The sequence below is a fragment of the Lepus europaeus genome, chromosome 20 (genome assembly GCF_033115175.1).
Source record: "Lepus europaeus isolate LE1 chromosome 20, mLepTim1.pri, whole genome shotgun sequence".
NCBI lineage: Eukaryota > Metazoa > Chordata > Mammalia > Lagomorpha > Leporidae > Lepus > Lepus europaeus.
In genome coordinates, this window is record NC_084846.1 from 8,087,260 (window position 1) to 8,103,432 (window position 16,173).

At 56.2% G+C, this 16,173-nt stretch overlaps 1 protein-coding gene across 1 annotated transcript; it reads right to left on the reverse strand.

The window, feature by feature from the left end:
• Positions 1-152: 152 nt before the first annotated feature.
• LOC133750072 (lysosomal alpha-mannosidase-like) lies at positions 153-15,945 on the reverse strand. Its single transcript, XM_062179456.1, has 24 exons — positions 15,802-15,945; positions 15,093-15,195; positions 14,791-14,964; positions 14,453-14,646; positions 13,799-13,931; positions 13,487-13,632; positions 11,760-11,876; positions 8,172-8,257; positions 7,978-8,098; positions 7,823-7,901; positions 7,534-7,643; positions 7,015-7,122; positions 6,598-6,714; positions 6,033-6,212; positions 4,343-4,440; positions 4,141-4,258; positions 2,865-2,983; positions 2,375-2,476; positions 2,127-2,214; positions 1,919-1,999; positions 1,585-1,806; positions 962-1,117; positions 738-840; positions 153-292 (listed from the first exon to the last, which is right to left on the reverse strand). The coding sequence occupies exons 1-24, from the start codon at positions 15,943-15,945 to the stop codon at positions 153-155; spliced, it is 3,039 nt and encodes a 1,012-aa protein (XP_062035440.1).
• Positions 15,946-16,173: the final 228 nt, after the last annotated feature.

Below are 16,173 nucleotides of genomic sequence, written 5' to 3' on the forward strand. Positions count from 1 at the left end.
AGCTATGATCTACTGGCTTCCCTAGTTCATGCATTCTGTCTTCAATGAAAGATGCACCAGCCAGTCACCCGGTGACCTGAATCTTAGTGCTGCCATTTTAATGGTGTTCGTGGGTGCCATCAGCAGCAGCAAGGGGAAAAGGAGAAGAGAACTCAGGCTGAGAAGGGGGCGTTCCTGCGGACCCAAACGTCCTCCTTCCACTGGACCGAAGCCACAAATGTGCGGATCTCCATGGGCTGCAGTGTGATGGTGGTACTGTCCAAGGGGGGCGCAGAGGGGTGGGGTACAGGGCCTGAGGAGGGGCAGTGGAGAACCAGGAGTGAGAGGCTGCAGATGTCCTCACGGCCTTCATCTCACCCACCCCTAGGGCAGACACACTGCACTTCCAAATCTGTCCCCAGGGCCTCACTCCATGATCCTTAAACTACCTCTCCCTTGGCCTAAATTCTACCCCTGGGTCCCACAAATCCTCTCAAAAGCCTGGCTCTTGCCCTCAAACCCTCACAGCAACCCCAGGAGAGATGGACACCCAGAGATCCTCGAATCTTATTCCTGGACCTAATTCTTAAACCTTGAGACCTATTGCTGAACCCACTTTGGACACTCAAGCCCTAACCTGGATCTGTCCCAGGGTCCTCAGGTTCTATACTGGCTCCTGGCCCACATTCTGATGCCTCATACACCGCCCCCAGCTGCCAGCCCCAGGCAGGAGCCACCCCAGCAGCCTAGGTGCCCACCGGTGTTTGGTGTCCATTTGAGCCTGGAGGCGCTGGCCCGGGGCTGGTTGGCTGCCAGCGTGGTCTCCTGCAGGTGGGTGATGGTGAAGGTGGAGAACATGTTCTGTGGGAACCATGGTCAGGACCCCGATCAGTGAGAACAAAAGCAGATTTCCCCTCTTGCTCTCTCCCTCTTCTTGCTTGCTCTCATCTCTCTGTCTCTCTCCTACCTCATCTCTCCTTACCAGCAAATTCAAGGTCACAGGGGAGCTCAAGTTGCGGCCTGAGTCCTCCCCGCTGGCGAACTGGTGCTCTAAGCGCAGCAGCAGAGTGTCTGGGCCCCAGCGGGCCAGGGTGAGCAGGTGCACGGAGGGTGGGAGCGCCCAGCGCAGCCCTGAGAACTGCAGGGAGACAGAGGCAGGGCTAAGTCATTAGGCGCAGGGCTTGGACAGGAAGGCAATCACGTGGAGGCCTGAGCCAATGAGAGGATGGGGTGGGAAGGGTTCCAGCTACCTGGGGTCAGAGTCCAGAGAGGGCAGAGCTGAGCTGGCCCGAGGTGGGTTGGAGGGGCTGAAGCTCCCCAAAGGCGGTATTGGAAGGGATGGGGGCAAAGTAGAACACAGCTGGAAGAAGGGGCGGGGCTGAAGCCAAGCAGGGTGGGGCTGAAGTGAGGTGCCAGTGTGGAAGCTGGGGTTGTGTCTCATCAGGGCAGGGGGTGGGAACTGGGCAAGGACCTAGCTTTTGGCCTCCCCAGGGAGCTTGAAGGTGGAGGGTGGGTCTCAGCTGAGCCATGGAAAAACCCACACCAAAGCCCGTTCCCCATGCAGGCTTCACAGTGATTCATGTCTGCTCCATGTGAGCCCCTCACCTGTTTGTGCAGGGCAGCCCCGGGGTGGTAGCGAGTGGCCCTACCCGGCGCCAGCACCACCTGCGGGGCCAGGGCCTCCTTCTCTGCCAGCAGCCGGTGCCCCACGGCCGCCTTGCCCACAGCGTCCAGCAGCACGAGGTGGCGCCCCCGCACCCATGACTTCTTCTCTAGCAGCGGCTCCCCCAGACCACGTCTGTCATCTTTCAACAGCCTTCGGTGCACCTGGGGGAGAGTGGCCAGGAGAGGGTGGGGGTCCAGCAGTATCCTTGTCCAAAGTCCCGAGGGACATGGTGGGAGGACTCTACCGTGGCTGGAGCTCCCCTACCCCACTCACCATGAGCTCCAGGGAGCCGTCCTGCAGGCTGCTGCCCCCCTGGCAGCGGTCCGTCAACACCGTCAGCTGCTTCTTCCCGTCCTGGGGGCAGGGCTGAGTGTGAGGGTTGGGTGGGGAGCCAGCCCCAGCCCCAGGCACCTGGGAGATGCCATCAGTGAGGAGCACACCCTATTCTGTACACAGGGAGGTGCAGGGTAGGGGAGGGTACCGTGATGTAAATTCGAGTGTTGACTGGATAGTAGTTCCCAGCCACCGGCTCCGTCTGGGTCAAGTTCCAGGTGGGCCTATAATTCCTCCTGGGGGATGGAGGTCATCTGGTCAGGCTGGGGGACCGGCTCCCCCACTCTGCTCTCTCCCTTCTTCCTCTCCCTCCCACATTCACACCATCAGCCAGCGCCCCCACCCTGGGCCCCCACACATCACCACTGCCCCGCAGGTGCCCTGTGTCCCCGTCACCTCCTCTTCAGGATCTCCCGGCCGTTGCTGTCTGTGTAGAAATAGCCCTTGGTGTCCAGCGGTGTGTCGAAACGACTGATCACTTCCTTCCCCCACTTGTCACTGTACCCAATGGGACAGCAAGCTCGTGAGCCTCATCTAAGCTCACTCTGGGGGGAGGTGTTGGAGGCAGTGGCTAAGATGCCAGTTGGGACACCAGCACCCTGTATCTCAGTGCCCGGGCCTGAGTCCCAGCTGTGCTTCTGCTTCCTGCCAATACAGACCCTGAGAGATGGCCCTGCCACCCACACGGGAGACCCAGGCTGAGTTCCCAGCTCCCATTTTCTGCCTGGCCTACTTTTAGCTCTAGGGAACTAGTAGATGAGAAACCTCTATCCATCTCTCTCTCCACCTGTCTCTATTGCAAATGAATGAATGAATGAATAAATAAATATTTTAAACAATATTTAAACTCCTCACCCCCAGCCCCAGTCCCAGCCCAAGCACTCACTCCACAGGGATGGGCCCCACTGTCCACTCGAGCTCCAGGTGGCGCTGTCCACGGTACAGGCGAACCACCTGGGAACACCAGGCTGAGAAGTTCTGGTGCACCTCCTGCACCAAGGGCGTCTGAGGACACACAGGGCAGAGGGCGGGGGTCAGCCCAGCCTTGGGCAGAGGGGAGACATGCAAATGTCCCCTGCTGTGAACCCTCCAGAAGCTTCCATCAGGGTCCAGCCCTCTAACAGCCCAGGAATCCCACCCATCACCCCACCTGCATGGATGTGACGCCTCCACTTCCCACTCAGCCCCTGACACAGAAGTCTTGAGTGGGGCCCGTGTGCTCGCTGCCACCACTGCCCCATCTGCTCTCCCTACAGCAGAGTTCTAACAGGGCGTGTGGGTCCTGGTTGTAGGCTCTGCTGATAATGAGACACAGTCTGCCCCATGGAACGTCGTCAGCGTGGGGTAAAACATGTTGCTTTCCCCTTTCCTATCCCTGCATCAATGACAGGGGTCGTGGCTGGAGGCTGTGCAGCCATGTAGGACCACGGGGAAGCTGTGTGTTGATGAAGGCAATGCAACAAGATAGAAGGTGCCTGGGTGACTGTAGAACCGCCCCTCCTTCCCCGGATGGACCAGCCTGACTTCCTGTTGGACAGCAATGATCTTCTGTCTTGACTTGGGCACAGTTGACTTGGTAATCTGTTACAACGGGCAAAGCTGTCTGCTAACCCAGTGACCTGAGCAGGAAGAGGAGCACTTCAAGAGCAACAGCGTCACACATCGGGCTCCTGAGCGAGCACCAACGTGCATCTCGCCATCGTCTTTTGTTCTCCTGCGCTAAGAGGAGACATCAGTGAAAAGCCTCGGAAAACGCCCATCCCAGTAGACCCCTACCCTACAGGAGACTCAAGTCTCCACCCTCCATGTCAACTGCTCTTTGCATAGAACTTGGTGCCCTCCACAAGTAGCTAGAGTTGGCTCTCCCCACTCATGGGCTGTGTGGGAACACCCCAGCCAGGGTTCCTAATGCTAAGTGTCATCCTGACACCCACAGCAGGCACAAACGCCTTCCTATGTGTTTCCCCAGGACACAGAGCAGCCTGGAACATCAGCCCTTGGGGAGCCCCCAGTATTCCCCTTAGATCTTAGCCCTCTTACCTGGAGGAGGTGGGAAGCCTCTCCTCTCTGCACCTCCCACCCTGCACACCTGGCACTCTCCCAGCTCCTACACCCCCCGACCGACCATCCCCACTCCCCACTCACAGTTACTGGCCCCATACCTTCAGCAGGCGGATCTGAGCTGAGCTGTTCACAGGCAATGGTTGCATTCCATCGGGACTAAAGATGTAGGCACCAGAGGCCTGATCGTTTTGTAGGACACCTGTATTGGCATTATACCTGTCATCAGGGCAGGTGAGAATCTGGTCAGGGGCTCCAGCTCCATGCACCAGCCCCCTTCCCTGGCCTGATGATCCTCCTCACCAGAAAAAAGTCTGGTTCACGGGCAGCACGAGTTTCTGGTCCATGACCTCAATCTGAGTCAAGAGGCCTGTCTCATGGTTGAACGTAGCCCAGATGAACTGGGCAGAAAAGGGAAGACACACGTGAGTGACCATGGCCTCAGCCAATGGCAGCTCCATTCTTCCTGGTGCTCAGGACAGAACCTGTATGAGAGGAACTCATTCTCACTCCTCACACTTGATCCCATTAGGGAATTGTAATGGCTCCACTTTTGTCACTCCATGGCCCCCCAGGACTGGTGCACTTGATCTCTCCAGGTCCCTTGCTTCTATGTTCGTACCCCACTCTCTGTCTCCCACAACAGCTTGAGGGGACACCTGGGACATCCCAACTCCAGTCACAGCTCTCGTCTGATTCAGATCAAAGCCAATTTGAGCATCCAACACAGGAACCATGATGGCAGCTCCCACAGGTCATTGGGGGCCCAGAGAAATATTTCCATTTCTGTCAGAATCAAAACCTCAGAAAACACTAAGGAAAGTATAATCAATGAAGTATAATAATGAAATAAGTATAACAGTGAAGCCATCTGGGATGACCGTTATCTTTATGCCAACACTTCCACAAACCATGGTTTTTAAGTCTTTAAGGAAATAAGGTCTTGAGAAGCTTTTTTTTTTCTTTTAAACTCCTGACAGTATGGGGCCAGCGCTGTGTCACATCGGATAAAGCTGCCACCTGCAGTGCCGGCATCAGTGCCGGCATCTGTATGCGTGCCGGTTCGAGTCCCGGCTGCTCCACTTCCAATCCAGCTCTCTGCTATGGCCTGGGAAAGCAGTGGAAGATGGCCCAGGTCCTTGAGCCCCTGCCCCCGTGCAGGAGACCAGGGAAGAAGCTCCTGGCTTCAGATCAGTGCAGCTTCAGCCATTGCAGCCAGTTGGGGAGTGAACCAACAGATGGAGGATTCTCTCTCTCTCTCTGCCTCTTGTTCTCTCTGTGTAACTCTGACTTTCAAGGAAATAAATAAAATCTTTAATAAAAAAAAATAATAATAAAAAACTCCTGACAGTCTTAACGCAGGGGCCCAGCTGTGTCTGTCTCCCTCTCTCAGGTCTTACTTTACCTACCCCCTTTCCAGGAAAGTTGCCAACCTCCTGTGCACACATCTGCTCTAACATCTAAGGTCCTGTGTCCCCGCCTCAGAAGGACTTGGTGTCATTTCTGCTTCCAGCTACTCACTGCAGCTTTCCTTGAACACAGATCCTGAGAGGCAGCAGTGATGGCTCAAATAGCCAGGCTCCCGCCACCTCCAGGGAGAGAACTGGATTGAGTGCACAGTTCTCAGCTTCAGCCTTGCTGTACATCTTGTGGGAATTTGGGGAATACACTAGGAGACAGGGTCTCTCTCTTTCTCTTTGCCTCTCAAACCAATGAATAAGTTAATTGTAAAACACACACACACACACACACACACCCTTCCACCTTTCTTGAGGTCAGACATATCTGTCAAGGGTCCCCCACACTGTGTCCACACAACAGCCTCCAGAAAGGACACTGAGGCTAACAAGAAGGTCACTCACTCAAGGTCATAGCATCAGGGGAGGGAGGTAATGGCAGACCACCAACCCAGGTACTGCTAACCGTGCAGCAGCACTGCTCACCAGGAGACTTCAAATACCCAGGCAGTGATAATGATCTGAAGGAGACTCACCTCATTGTGGATAACAAAGCTACCTGATTTCTCAGGGCTGGGCTGGGCCCTGTGGACCTTGGGTTTCTCTGGAAACACTTGAGCTACGGAGTAGATGCTGAAGCCCAGGGCCGGCACCGAGGCGGAGAACAGCAGCTCTGGGCTGGGCTTCTGGCCCTCTGCTTGGGGCAGCAGCAGCACCTCGGGGAAGGGAGGGGGAAGCTGAGCCAAGAGGCCGTGGGTGCGCACAGAAAGCATCACACTCAGTACAGCAGGCAGCAAACTCAAGGAGGGGAGGGAGCCCTGGGGAGGGAGGAGAGAGACGGGGGAGGCAATGGAGGGAGGGAGGACTGCAGGGGAGGAGGAGGCTCAAGGGAGGAGGCCGTCTGGGAGGCAGGGGCTCTCCAGAAACACGGAGGAAATGTCCTGGGGGATTAAAGGGGGCAACTCGGGTGGGAGAGATGCTCCGAGGGGGGCTGATGCTAAGGGCCAGAGCGGGCAGAGATCTGCAGGGACAGGAGGTGACCACGAGGGGGCGGGCCGTGCCCACGGGTGTCCATGGGTGACAGTCCCTGAAGGGGCTCACATCGCTGGGCACAGCGTGGCCACTGGGGTCCTTCACGAGGAAAGCGCCTGCTCTGACCGGCAGCCGCACCATGCGGTTGACCTTCCTGGCCAGGGGGTTGTAAATGGTGACCTGGAACTGGGGACAGGCAGGGCGGGGGTCACAGCACGCATTCTCTAAACCTTGGGTGGCGACATCACTGGTTACCCCGGTGTGGTCACCAGCCTCCACCTTGGTCTCTGTCCAGCACTGGCAGTGCAGATCCTCAGGAAGTCTCTCCCCAAAAGGGTTGTACATATAAGTTACCTAACTACCCCATTCACCCAGTCAACTGCAGCCCTGCCTCCTCCTCGCCCTGCCCCACCACCTCTGGGGTCACCTCCCCCTGGGGCCCCGCCCTTGGCACCTGCCTCCCGCCCCGCCCCCACCCCCGCTCACGCTCGCCGACGTCTGGCTGAGCGGGCAGACGCTGATGTTGAGCTCCGGGCAGATGGAGAAAGCCTCCTGGGAGCCGCTGAGCCGCGCCAGGGCGTTGCTCAGGAGAACCTGGGGAGCAGCTACGCTCTAAACGCACACCGGGGTCTTCACCCCAGCCCCCTCCTCAGCGCGTCCCTTGCCCTACATCACCAGCATCTATGGACCCCAGCCCCCTCCCCAGAGCGTCCCTTGCCCTACATCACCAGCATCTATGGGTCTCTGTCCCTCCCCTCCGAGCATGCCCACTCTCAAGACCTGGCCTTTTTCTGCTTTGCCCACCATTCCCAGGGTCTAGCCACACCCCTACCTGTCTTCGCCCCGCCCATCCTTTCCCACGCCCTTGCCCCACCCCTTTGTCTCCACCCTTTCACTCCCAGGTACTGAGGTCATCACCTTCTAGTTTGCACCACGCCCTCGCAATAGTCTTGGGTCCGCCCCTTCCTGTCTCCACCCCCTCCTCTCAAGGCCCGTCCCGCACACCTCGCAGCGCCCCCAGCCGGCAGCCAGCCGGCGCGCGTAGTCTTCAGCCACGAGCTGGCGGGAGGTGCCCGTGATGGCGTCGTGGTGCTGCAGCACCGCCATGGCCTCCTCTGCGGGCACACAGGGGCTGGGCAGGGTCTGCATAGCACTCACGGCCCAGCCCCGAAAAGAAAGAAAAGTCCCCTGGGAGAGGGCATCTTAAGGGCGCTAAGGGACCTGGGGAAACGCAGGGCTGGATCCCACCTTCGTCCCCTCTCCCGTCCCCACTCCCGCGCCGGCCGACCCCTACCTAGGGGAGCGCTGTCTCCTGACCCATAGGGGCCCACGTTGGCCGCCGGGCCCGCCAGCGCCTCCAGCTGCTTGCACACCTGGGGAGCAGTGCACAAGTTCAGGCTCCTGGTCTAAGGGGCCTCCTGGCTGCCCCCTCCCGCCAGCGCCGCCCACCTGCAGGAAGTTGTAGCTGACGCGCTCATAGCGCTTGAGGGCCGGCCGGCTGGAGAAGTAGCCGGTCCAGAACTGCTGCGGGCCATCGGCATAGGGAAAGAAGTCGTCCTCTTTCAGCGACCTGCATGGGCACAGAGGGTGGGATCACAAGGAGTGGGGCGTGCAAACCCCCAGCCCCCGGGACCCCCAAATACCAGGTGAGGTTGGCCTTGTTCAGCTCCCAGAGGTAACAGGCGGGGGTGGAGTACAGCACGTGGACGCGGCTTCCGGATGCCTGCTGCTGGGGGGAGGGGAGTGGGTGAGCCCTCGGGGACAGTGCTGCATCCCCGGGACCCACAGGTGCACACATCCAGCCTCCCACCCGGCGCCCACAGGTGCGCATCCGGTCAACTCGGGTGCTGAGTCCACCTTCGGAGTGCACACCAGCGGTCTTGTAGGAAAGGGAATTTTGGTCAACACCAACCATCAGCATCCTAGAGAGGAATGTGTATCATGATGGAATTTTCCTAAACCTTTTCAATAATTCAAATTTTTGTATGAAAAATGTTCATGATAAAAAGTGTGACATTATAGGACAGGAATGACCATTTTCAGCCTTGTCTGCTGCCAAAAGGCAGTTTTCAAGGTGGACAAATAGTGAGGGAGGTGAGGTTACAGGAAGGTGACGTGAATGAGGAAAATGATGTCTTTCAGTGTACACAGTAGGTGCTCAACAAACATTTCAGTGAACGAAGAGCTGTGCATCCAAATGTCTACACACAGACATTCATACATGCCTACAGCCGGCCCTCAGGACCCAAGCGGATGGGTTTCTGGACCCACAGAAGATACCTAAATCCATAAATCTCAAGTCACTTCGGTCGGTTACATAGTATTTGCAGAATGAAGGACTTCTGAAAATTTACCAGACTAACCTGCTAAAAAACTAGGAAGTTTCAAGAAAGGTCAGTTAGAAAGTTTCAAGAAAGGTCAGTTTCTGGGAAACTGCAACTTAGCAGATAACAGGGAATAGCAGTTTGGAAACCCCCCTTGTGCAATGGTTAAGATAAGTAAAACTGATGTGTACTGAGATAAGTAGAACTGCTGTATACTAAGATAAGTGAAACTGCTGTAAACAAAAATCCCCTTCCCCTTTGTATTCACTTGCTTAAGATAATTTTGTGGTTTTTGCCTTTAAATACTGCCTGTAACCCTCGTCAAGTACCTCACTCTCTCAGGAGGGAGGGGTCCATTTTGCGCAAAATGTAAATAAACCGCCTCTTGTGCTTGCATCGTCGGTGTCCGGAGTCTGAATTTCTGGGTCCCCAGGGTGCTACCAAGGACCCCGCCAGCTTTGGGTCCTTCAAGAGAACCAGTGCATATCCTCCGGTGTATTTTTTTAAAACATTGATTTATTTATTTGAAAGGCACAGTTACAGAGGAGAGGAAGGAAGGGGGAGAGAGAGAGAGAGATCTGCCATCTGTTGGTTCATTCCCCAAATGGCCATTATGGCTGTGGGTGGAGCAGGCTGAAGCCCGAGCCTGGAATTCCATCTGCCCATGTGGGTGGCAGGCATCTTTTTGCTACTTTCCCAAGTGAATTAGTAAGGAGCTTGATTGGAAATGGAGCAGCCAGGATGGGAGCCATGCTCATGAGATGCCGGCGTCCCAGGTGGAGGCTTAACCTGTGATCCTGTACACTTCAACTCATCTCTAGATGATGTAGAATACCTAATACAATGTAAGTGTTCACAGCAGTTGTTAGTATTGTTTTGGGGAAAATGACAAGAAAAAATCTAAGGCAGGCATTTTAGGCAACAGTTGAGATGGAAATAGATGCCCACATCCCATATCAGAGTGACTTGGTTCTATTTCCAGCCCTGTTCCCAATTCCAGCTTCCTGCAAAAGCACACCCTGGGAGGTAGCACGTGGAGGGTCAAATAGTTGGTTCCTTGCCACCCATGTGGAAACATGGATTGAGTTCCCAACTCTGGGTTTCAGCACAACTCAGCTCCAGTGTAGCAAATGTTTGGGAAGTGAACCAGCAGATGAACTATCTGCACTTCAGATTAATAAATTAAATTTTCAAATAAAATAATTAAAAAAATCTGTGCATGTGCAATGCTGATACAATACATTTTAAAAGATTTATTTATTGCATTGAAAGGCAGAGTGACAGAGACAGAGCTATAGGTGGTTCCATCCACTGGTCCATTCCCCAAATGGCCATAATAGCTGGTCTGGGGTTGGCCAAACCCAGGAGCCAGGATTCCATCTGGGTCTCCTACATGTCTGACAGAGGCTCAAGCACTTGGGTCATCTTTCACTTTTGCTTAGAGGGGAGTTGTTTTGGAAGTAGAACATTGAGACTGGAACATGGGTTCTTTTTTTTTTTTTTTTGGACAGGCAGAGTGGACAGAGAGAGAGAGAGAGACAGAGAGAAAGGTTTTCCTTTTCCGTTGGTTCACCCCCCAGTGGCCGCTGCGGCCAGTGCACTGGTGCTGCACCCGGCACACCGTGCTGATCTGAAGCCAGGAGCCAGGTGCTTCTCCTGGTCTCCCATGTGGGTGCAGGGCCCAAGGACTTGGGCCATCCTCCACTGCCTTCCCGGGCCACAGCAGAGAGCTGGACTGGAAGAGGGGCAACCGGGACAGAATCTGGCGCCCCGAGCAGGACTAGAACCCGGTGTGCTGGTGCTGCAGGCGGAGGATTAGCCTATTGAGCCACGGCGCCGGCCCAGAACCTGGGTTCTGATATGCAATGCCAGAGTGGGAGATGGTGCATTGCTCAACAATGCTGGCCCCATGATTTTTAAAAATACTTTTGACACACAGTTGATTGATTCCTTGGATGGGTATGGAGTCCACTGCTGCCACAGGCCAACGGTACAGTCACACACACACTGTGTTCATCGCCAATCACTCTGTTCTTTGATACACTCAGGAGTGCACACACAATTCAGAAACAGAGAGGCCGCCCCAGCCCTCATGGAATTCACAGCCCAGGAGAGGGGAGGAAACTCAGACCCTGAGTGCTTCAGAACATTCGGCAGGTCCTGCATTGTGCTGAACCAGGCGAGCTGCCACTCACCACCATGGGACATCCCACACTGGAGTGCCTACTTAAAGTCCCCACCACTCCACACGTGTGACCCAGACTCCTGCGGATGCTCCTGGGAGGCAGCAGATGGTGTCCCAAGTGCCTGGGTTCCTGCCACCCATAGGGGGACTCAGATTGAGTTCCCAGCCCCCAGCATCAGCCTGGGCCAGCCTGAGCCATCATTGTAGATGTTTGGGGGGAGGGGTGAAATAATAGTTGAAAGATCGCTCTGTGCCTATCTTTCTCTGTGTCTCTCTGACTTTCAAGCAAAAATAAAAACAAATCAATGAAAAATTTTTAAAGTAAAACAAGAAGGGGGAGATACAGAATGAAAAAGAGATGTGATTATAGATTCAGGCTCTGAGAGGCACTGCATGGCTGGTTTTGAAGAGGGAGGAAGGGGTCAGGAGCCAAGGAACCCAGGCAGTGTTCTGAGGCTGGAAAAGGCAAAGATGCAGGTTCTCTCCCAAAGCCTCCAGGAGGCACCCAGCCCTGCCCACACCTCCGTGCCAGCCCAGTGCGATCCGTGCTCAACTGCTGAGCATGGATCTGGGGCACCACGGATTTCTGCTGTTTTGAGCAGCTCAATTTGTTGCAGAAGCAAGAGAACACTAAGACGGCACCTGTCGTTTTGTCCCACGACCTAAGTCCCTGCATACAAGTACACACTAGGATGGGAACAGCACAGAGCGGGGACACTGACCTGTGCATTGACCAGCCGGATGAGCTTGTCAAGGTTCTTGAACCACATGTGGGCGTTCTCATAATGGAAGTCACTACCCATGGTCATCACGGTGTGGTTGGTGCGGTAGGACTGATGCTGTGGGGCAAAGGCAATTCTCAGACCACCTTGTCCTCAGGCCACAGCTATGTCTAGTTGTTTCATTCTATATAGAAGGATGTTCCCAAAAGTTCCTGGTAAATTCTAAAAGATAAAATTATCTTGGTGCCAAAATTCAGAGATCCATGTATCATGTTTCCTAAGATACATTTTCATGAACTTTTGGAAGACCCCTCAGGTGTAATGCAGAGGCCCAAGGACTTGGATCATCCTCTACTGCTTTCCCAGGCATGTTAGCAGGAAGCTGGATTTGAAGTGGAGCAGCTGGGGCTTGAACCAGCGCCAATATGGGATGCTAGCACTGCAGGCCAGGGCTTTAACCTGCTGTACCACAGCACCAACCTCCTGACTCCAGCTTAATAATGTGCATCCTAGGAGACAGGAGGAGATGGCTCAAGTGTTTGGGGACCCTTTCACCCACATGGTAGATCCAGATGGAGTTCTGGGCCCCTGTCTTCAGCCTGGCCCAACCCAAGTTGTTTCAAGCATTTGGAGAGGAAACCAGTGGATGGAAGCTCTTGCTGCCTCCCTACTTCCCACCCACCCTCACTGTCTCTCCCTATATGTCTATCATGCTGCCTTCCCAATAAGTAAATAAATTATTAAAATATTTAATTAATCAGGGGCCAGCACTGTGGCACAGTAGGTTAATCCTCCAACTGTGGAGCTGGCATTGCCATACGGGTGCCAGTTCGAGTACCAGCTACTCCTCTTTGATCTGGCTCTCTGCTATGGCCTCGGATAGCAGAAGATGGCCCAAGTCCTTGTGCTCCTGCATCCACGTGGGAGACCAGCAAGGAGCTCTTGGCTCCTGGCTTCAGATCAGTGCAGCTCCAGCCAATGGGGCCATTTGGGAAGTGAACCAGCAGATGGAAGACCTTTCTCTGTCACTCTACCTCTCCAATAAGGAAATAAATCTTTTTTTTTTTTTGACAGGCAGAGTGGATAGTGAGAGAGAGAGACAGAGAGAAAGGTCTTCCTTTTTGCTGTTGGTTTACCCTCCAATGGCCGCTGCGGCCGGCTCATCACGCTGATCTGAAGCCAGGTGCTTCCTCCTGGTCTCCCATGCGGGTGCAGGGCCCAAGGACTTGGGCCATCCTCCACTGCCTTCCTGAGCCATAGCAGAGAGCTGGCCTGGAAGAGGGGCAACCGGGATAGAATCCGGCACCACAACCTGGACTAGAACCCGGTGTGCTAGCGCTGCAAGGAAATAAATCTTTAAAAATTAAATATAAATATGATTTGCTGGAAAAATTTGAAATGTATGCATTGTTATTTCAATATGCATCTCCATGAACCAGTTGAGGACCCTTATCTGAGATCCTAAACCTACAATTAGGGTGTGGCATATGATGGCACACGGACACATGAAGAGCCACAGGCTGGTGAGGACACTGGTTCCCACGGCTACACTGTTCCTGCACAGGTCAGTGAGGAATGCATGCAAATCTACTGTGGGACATGGAGACCGTGACTGGAACAGTACATTCGCCCAAGGGCCATGAGAAGGCCTTAGGCATCATGTGGGCTGTGGGAGAGGCTGTGTGCCGTGTGCACCTCGGTCCCACAGGTTGTGGACACCTAGTTACCTGGGTAGCAGCCACGTTGAGGAAGTAATCAACCAGTTCCTTGGTGTTGTGCTCAGGGCTGCTGGGGTCGTCCACCACAGGCTTGTCATCGCATAACCTGTCCCAGCACAGATACCTCGGGGGGTCATAAACATTGGGGAGCACACCTGTGGGCCACATCAGTCTAAGAGACTTGCCCTAGATCAAAATTTGCCATGCCTCCCACAAGGTGGGCTTCAGAATTTGTAGGGTGCAGTGCAAAGGGAAAATTCTAGGCCCTGGTTCACAAGACATTAAGAGTTTTAAGATGCTCAGGTCTCCCCATAGCCTCACCAGTGAAGAGGTCAGCGGTCGGGGGCTGCAGGCTGGCACTGGCCCGCCACACCAGCTCCATCTCCTGCTTCTTCTCCCGCACTGCTTTGTCTTGGTAATCCACACGCCCCAAGAAGACACCATCAAAGCTCATCTGGGGTGAGGTAGGAGGGGGCACTGTGAATGAGTGTGACGCCCACCACCATCAAGCTCCCTTTGGCTTCGGAGAGCCAGGCAGAATACAGGAAGACGAGTGTGGCTGAAACTAAGGTTAATTCCCAAATTTGGGGAAGGGTCAGAGAGCACCACATGACCTTGGGGAGGAGGCGGGGCTAAATTCAGACTCCATCTCCACCTGCCCAGAAATGTCAAGGTCAAGAGGAAACTGACCCATGTGTAATCTGAGGGTGTTTGTGCCAGAAACAACCAATGGAGGTGGGTTTAAAGCACCCTAGGACTCCACCTGACACTCAGCTTGGGAAGGAGCCAGGATCCTAGCAAGTGGGGTGGGGCCAGAGCACGGAGAGGAGAAAGGAGAGAGAGCAGAGTCAATAAAAAGGGGTTCACTCTTGGAGCCAGACCTGGCAGGGGTCACAATTGGCCAAGGGCTGGGTCAGTGGCAAGGGAGGAGTCAGAGCGAGTGAAAGGGTGCATCCAGAGAGGACCACACAGCACCTGTGCAAAGAGCGAAGCCTGTTCCCGAGAGTGCCCAAAGGGGTCGATGTGCCAGGCCACGCGGGGGCGCCCGTCGTCGCCGAACGTGTCCTGCAGGAAGCGCAGCCCCAGCGTCATCTGGTCCACGATGGCGCCATAGTGGGTGGCCGCCTCGTCGTTCATCACCCAGCCACCGTTGGCAAACTCCAGGCGCCCTGCGCAGGAGGGGCAAGGTCAGGGTCCAGGGAGAGTGGTGCTGGGATGAGAGGAGAAAAGTGTTCACTCCCCGTCTCAGAAGCCAGGGTTACAGGAGGAAGCTGAGCTGGGCTTCCATTTCCCCGTCCTTGGGGCAGGCTCACCCTGGCGCACCAGCTCCCGCACGGCTTGCTGGGTTGCGTTCGTCTGCTGGTGCCACCAACGGGAGAAGAAGGCCATCTCCACGTAGACGAACCTGCGGCTGGGCTCTGCCCGCAGGGCAGAAATGACCGAGTCCAGGATGTACTGCACACCAGCGTGCTGGAGGTTATTATAAACTGTGGACACAGGACATCCAAATCAGGAGACTTGAGGGAGTTTTTCCTAGACACAGAGCCCAGGCCAGGCATTGCTCCCCTCTAATGTCCAGGGCACACATCAAGGGCCACGCCCACCGAGTACTTACCCCCATAGTAGTACTGGTCCACTGTCTTGACCCAGCCCACGTCATCATGTGTGTGGGCCAGCAGGTGAACATTCAGCTTGTCTGGCTGCACCGTGGGGCATGTCTGCACAGGGACCCAACACACACACACCTGTGTCAGTACCCCCAGGGCAAAGAGGGGAGTGGGGAAGGGCCCGGCTCAGGGGACAGCATATGGACACTGGGGTGTGATGGGGAGGCCCCGACCTGAGCCTGACTGTGTGCAGAGGAGGCCAGGCCCTCCCAGGCAGGACACACACATCGTGGTGCTCACACGCACAGCTCCCACCCCGCACAGCCCCCCAGCGTGGCCCTCCCTCACCCTGGGAAAATCATCAGCGCCCTGGCTGAGGTGCGGTTCCTCCCCGCACACAGCTGACCAGCGGGCGTCCTGGGGCACACAGAGGGCAGTGACCTGGGCACAGTAAGTGGAGGAGCCAGGGTGGACTTCAGGGAGGCGGCGTCCACAGCCCCGGTTCTCTCTGAGCGCCCCCCGCCGCCCCCACACCGCCCTCACGGGGCTGCACAGCTCAGGCCGGCGGCCCGGGGACCGGGGAGGCGGGGACCCCCTCCATGCAGCCCGCACGCATTCGGATCCCGTGTGGGACCCGCCGCCCCTCCAGGCACCCCCGGATCGGACCCGTCCACACCCGCGGACCTTCCTCAGGCTTCCCCCGGCCGGCTCCCTCACCTCGTACCCCGCGGCGCGAGTGCCGGGCGCCGCCACCAACACCACAAAGAGGACGGGCAGAGGCGGGGGCGGTCCCCGCACGGCGCGCCCCGCGTGCCCCCAGCCGCCGGCGCGGACCCCCGAAGCACGACCGAGGGCGGTCATGGCTCCGCTGTCCCCGCCGCCGCCGCCTCAGGAGGGTTCCCGGGTCCGGCGGAGGCGGGGCGAACGCTCCGCCCCCAGAACGCGGCCTGGCCAATCGGCGCCGGAGGGGCGGGGCCAAGGCTAGCACTGGCGCCGCCCAGGACTGAGGCTGCCCAGAGTCCTCGCTGTTCCTGAACCCAGCCAGGCGCGGGACAGGTGCTGCCCTCGGGGCTCTGGGCTGGCCCAGGG

What these genes read in the sequence shown, in the direction of transcription:
- LOC133750072 (XM_062179456.1), bottom strand. Translation starts at nt 15,945, where the DNA reads ATGACCGCCCTCGGTCGTGCTTCGGGGGTCCGCGCCGGCGGCTGGGGG. An exon ending in CTCAGATCCGCCTGCTGAAG is followed by an intron (nt 2,984 to 4,140) that starts GTATGGGGCCAG and finishes GTGTGTCCTCAG; the next exon opens with ACGCCCTTGGTGCAGGAGGT. An exon ending in GTGGGGCCCATCCCTGTGGA is followed by an intron (nt 2,477 to 2,864) that starts GTGAGTGCTTGG and finishes CATTGGGTACAG; the next exon opens with TGACAAGTGGGGGAAGGAAG.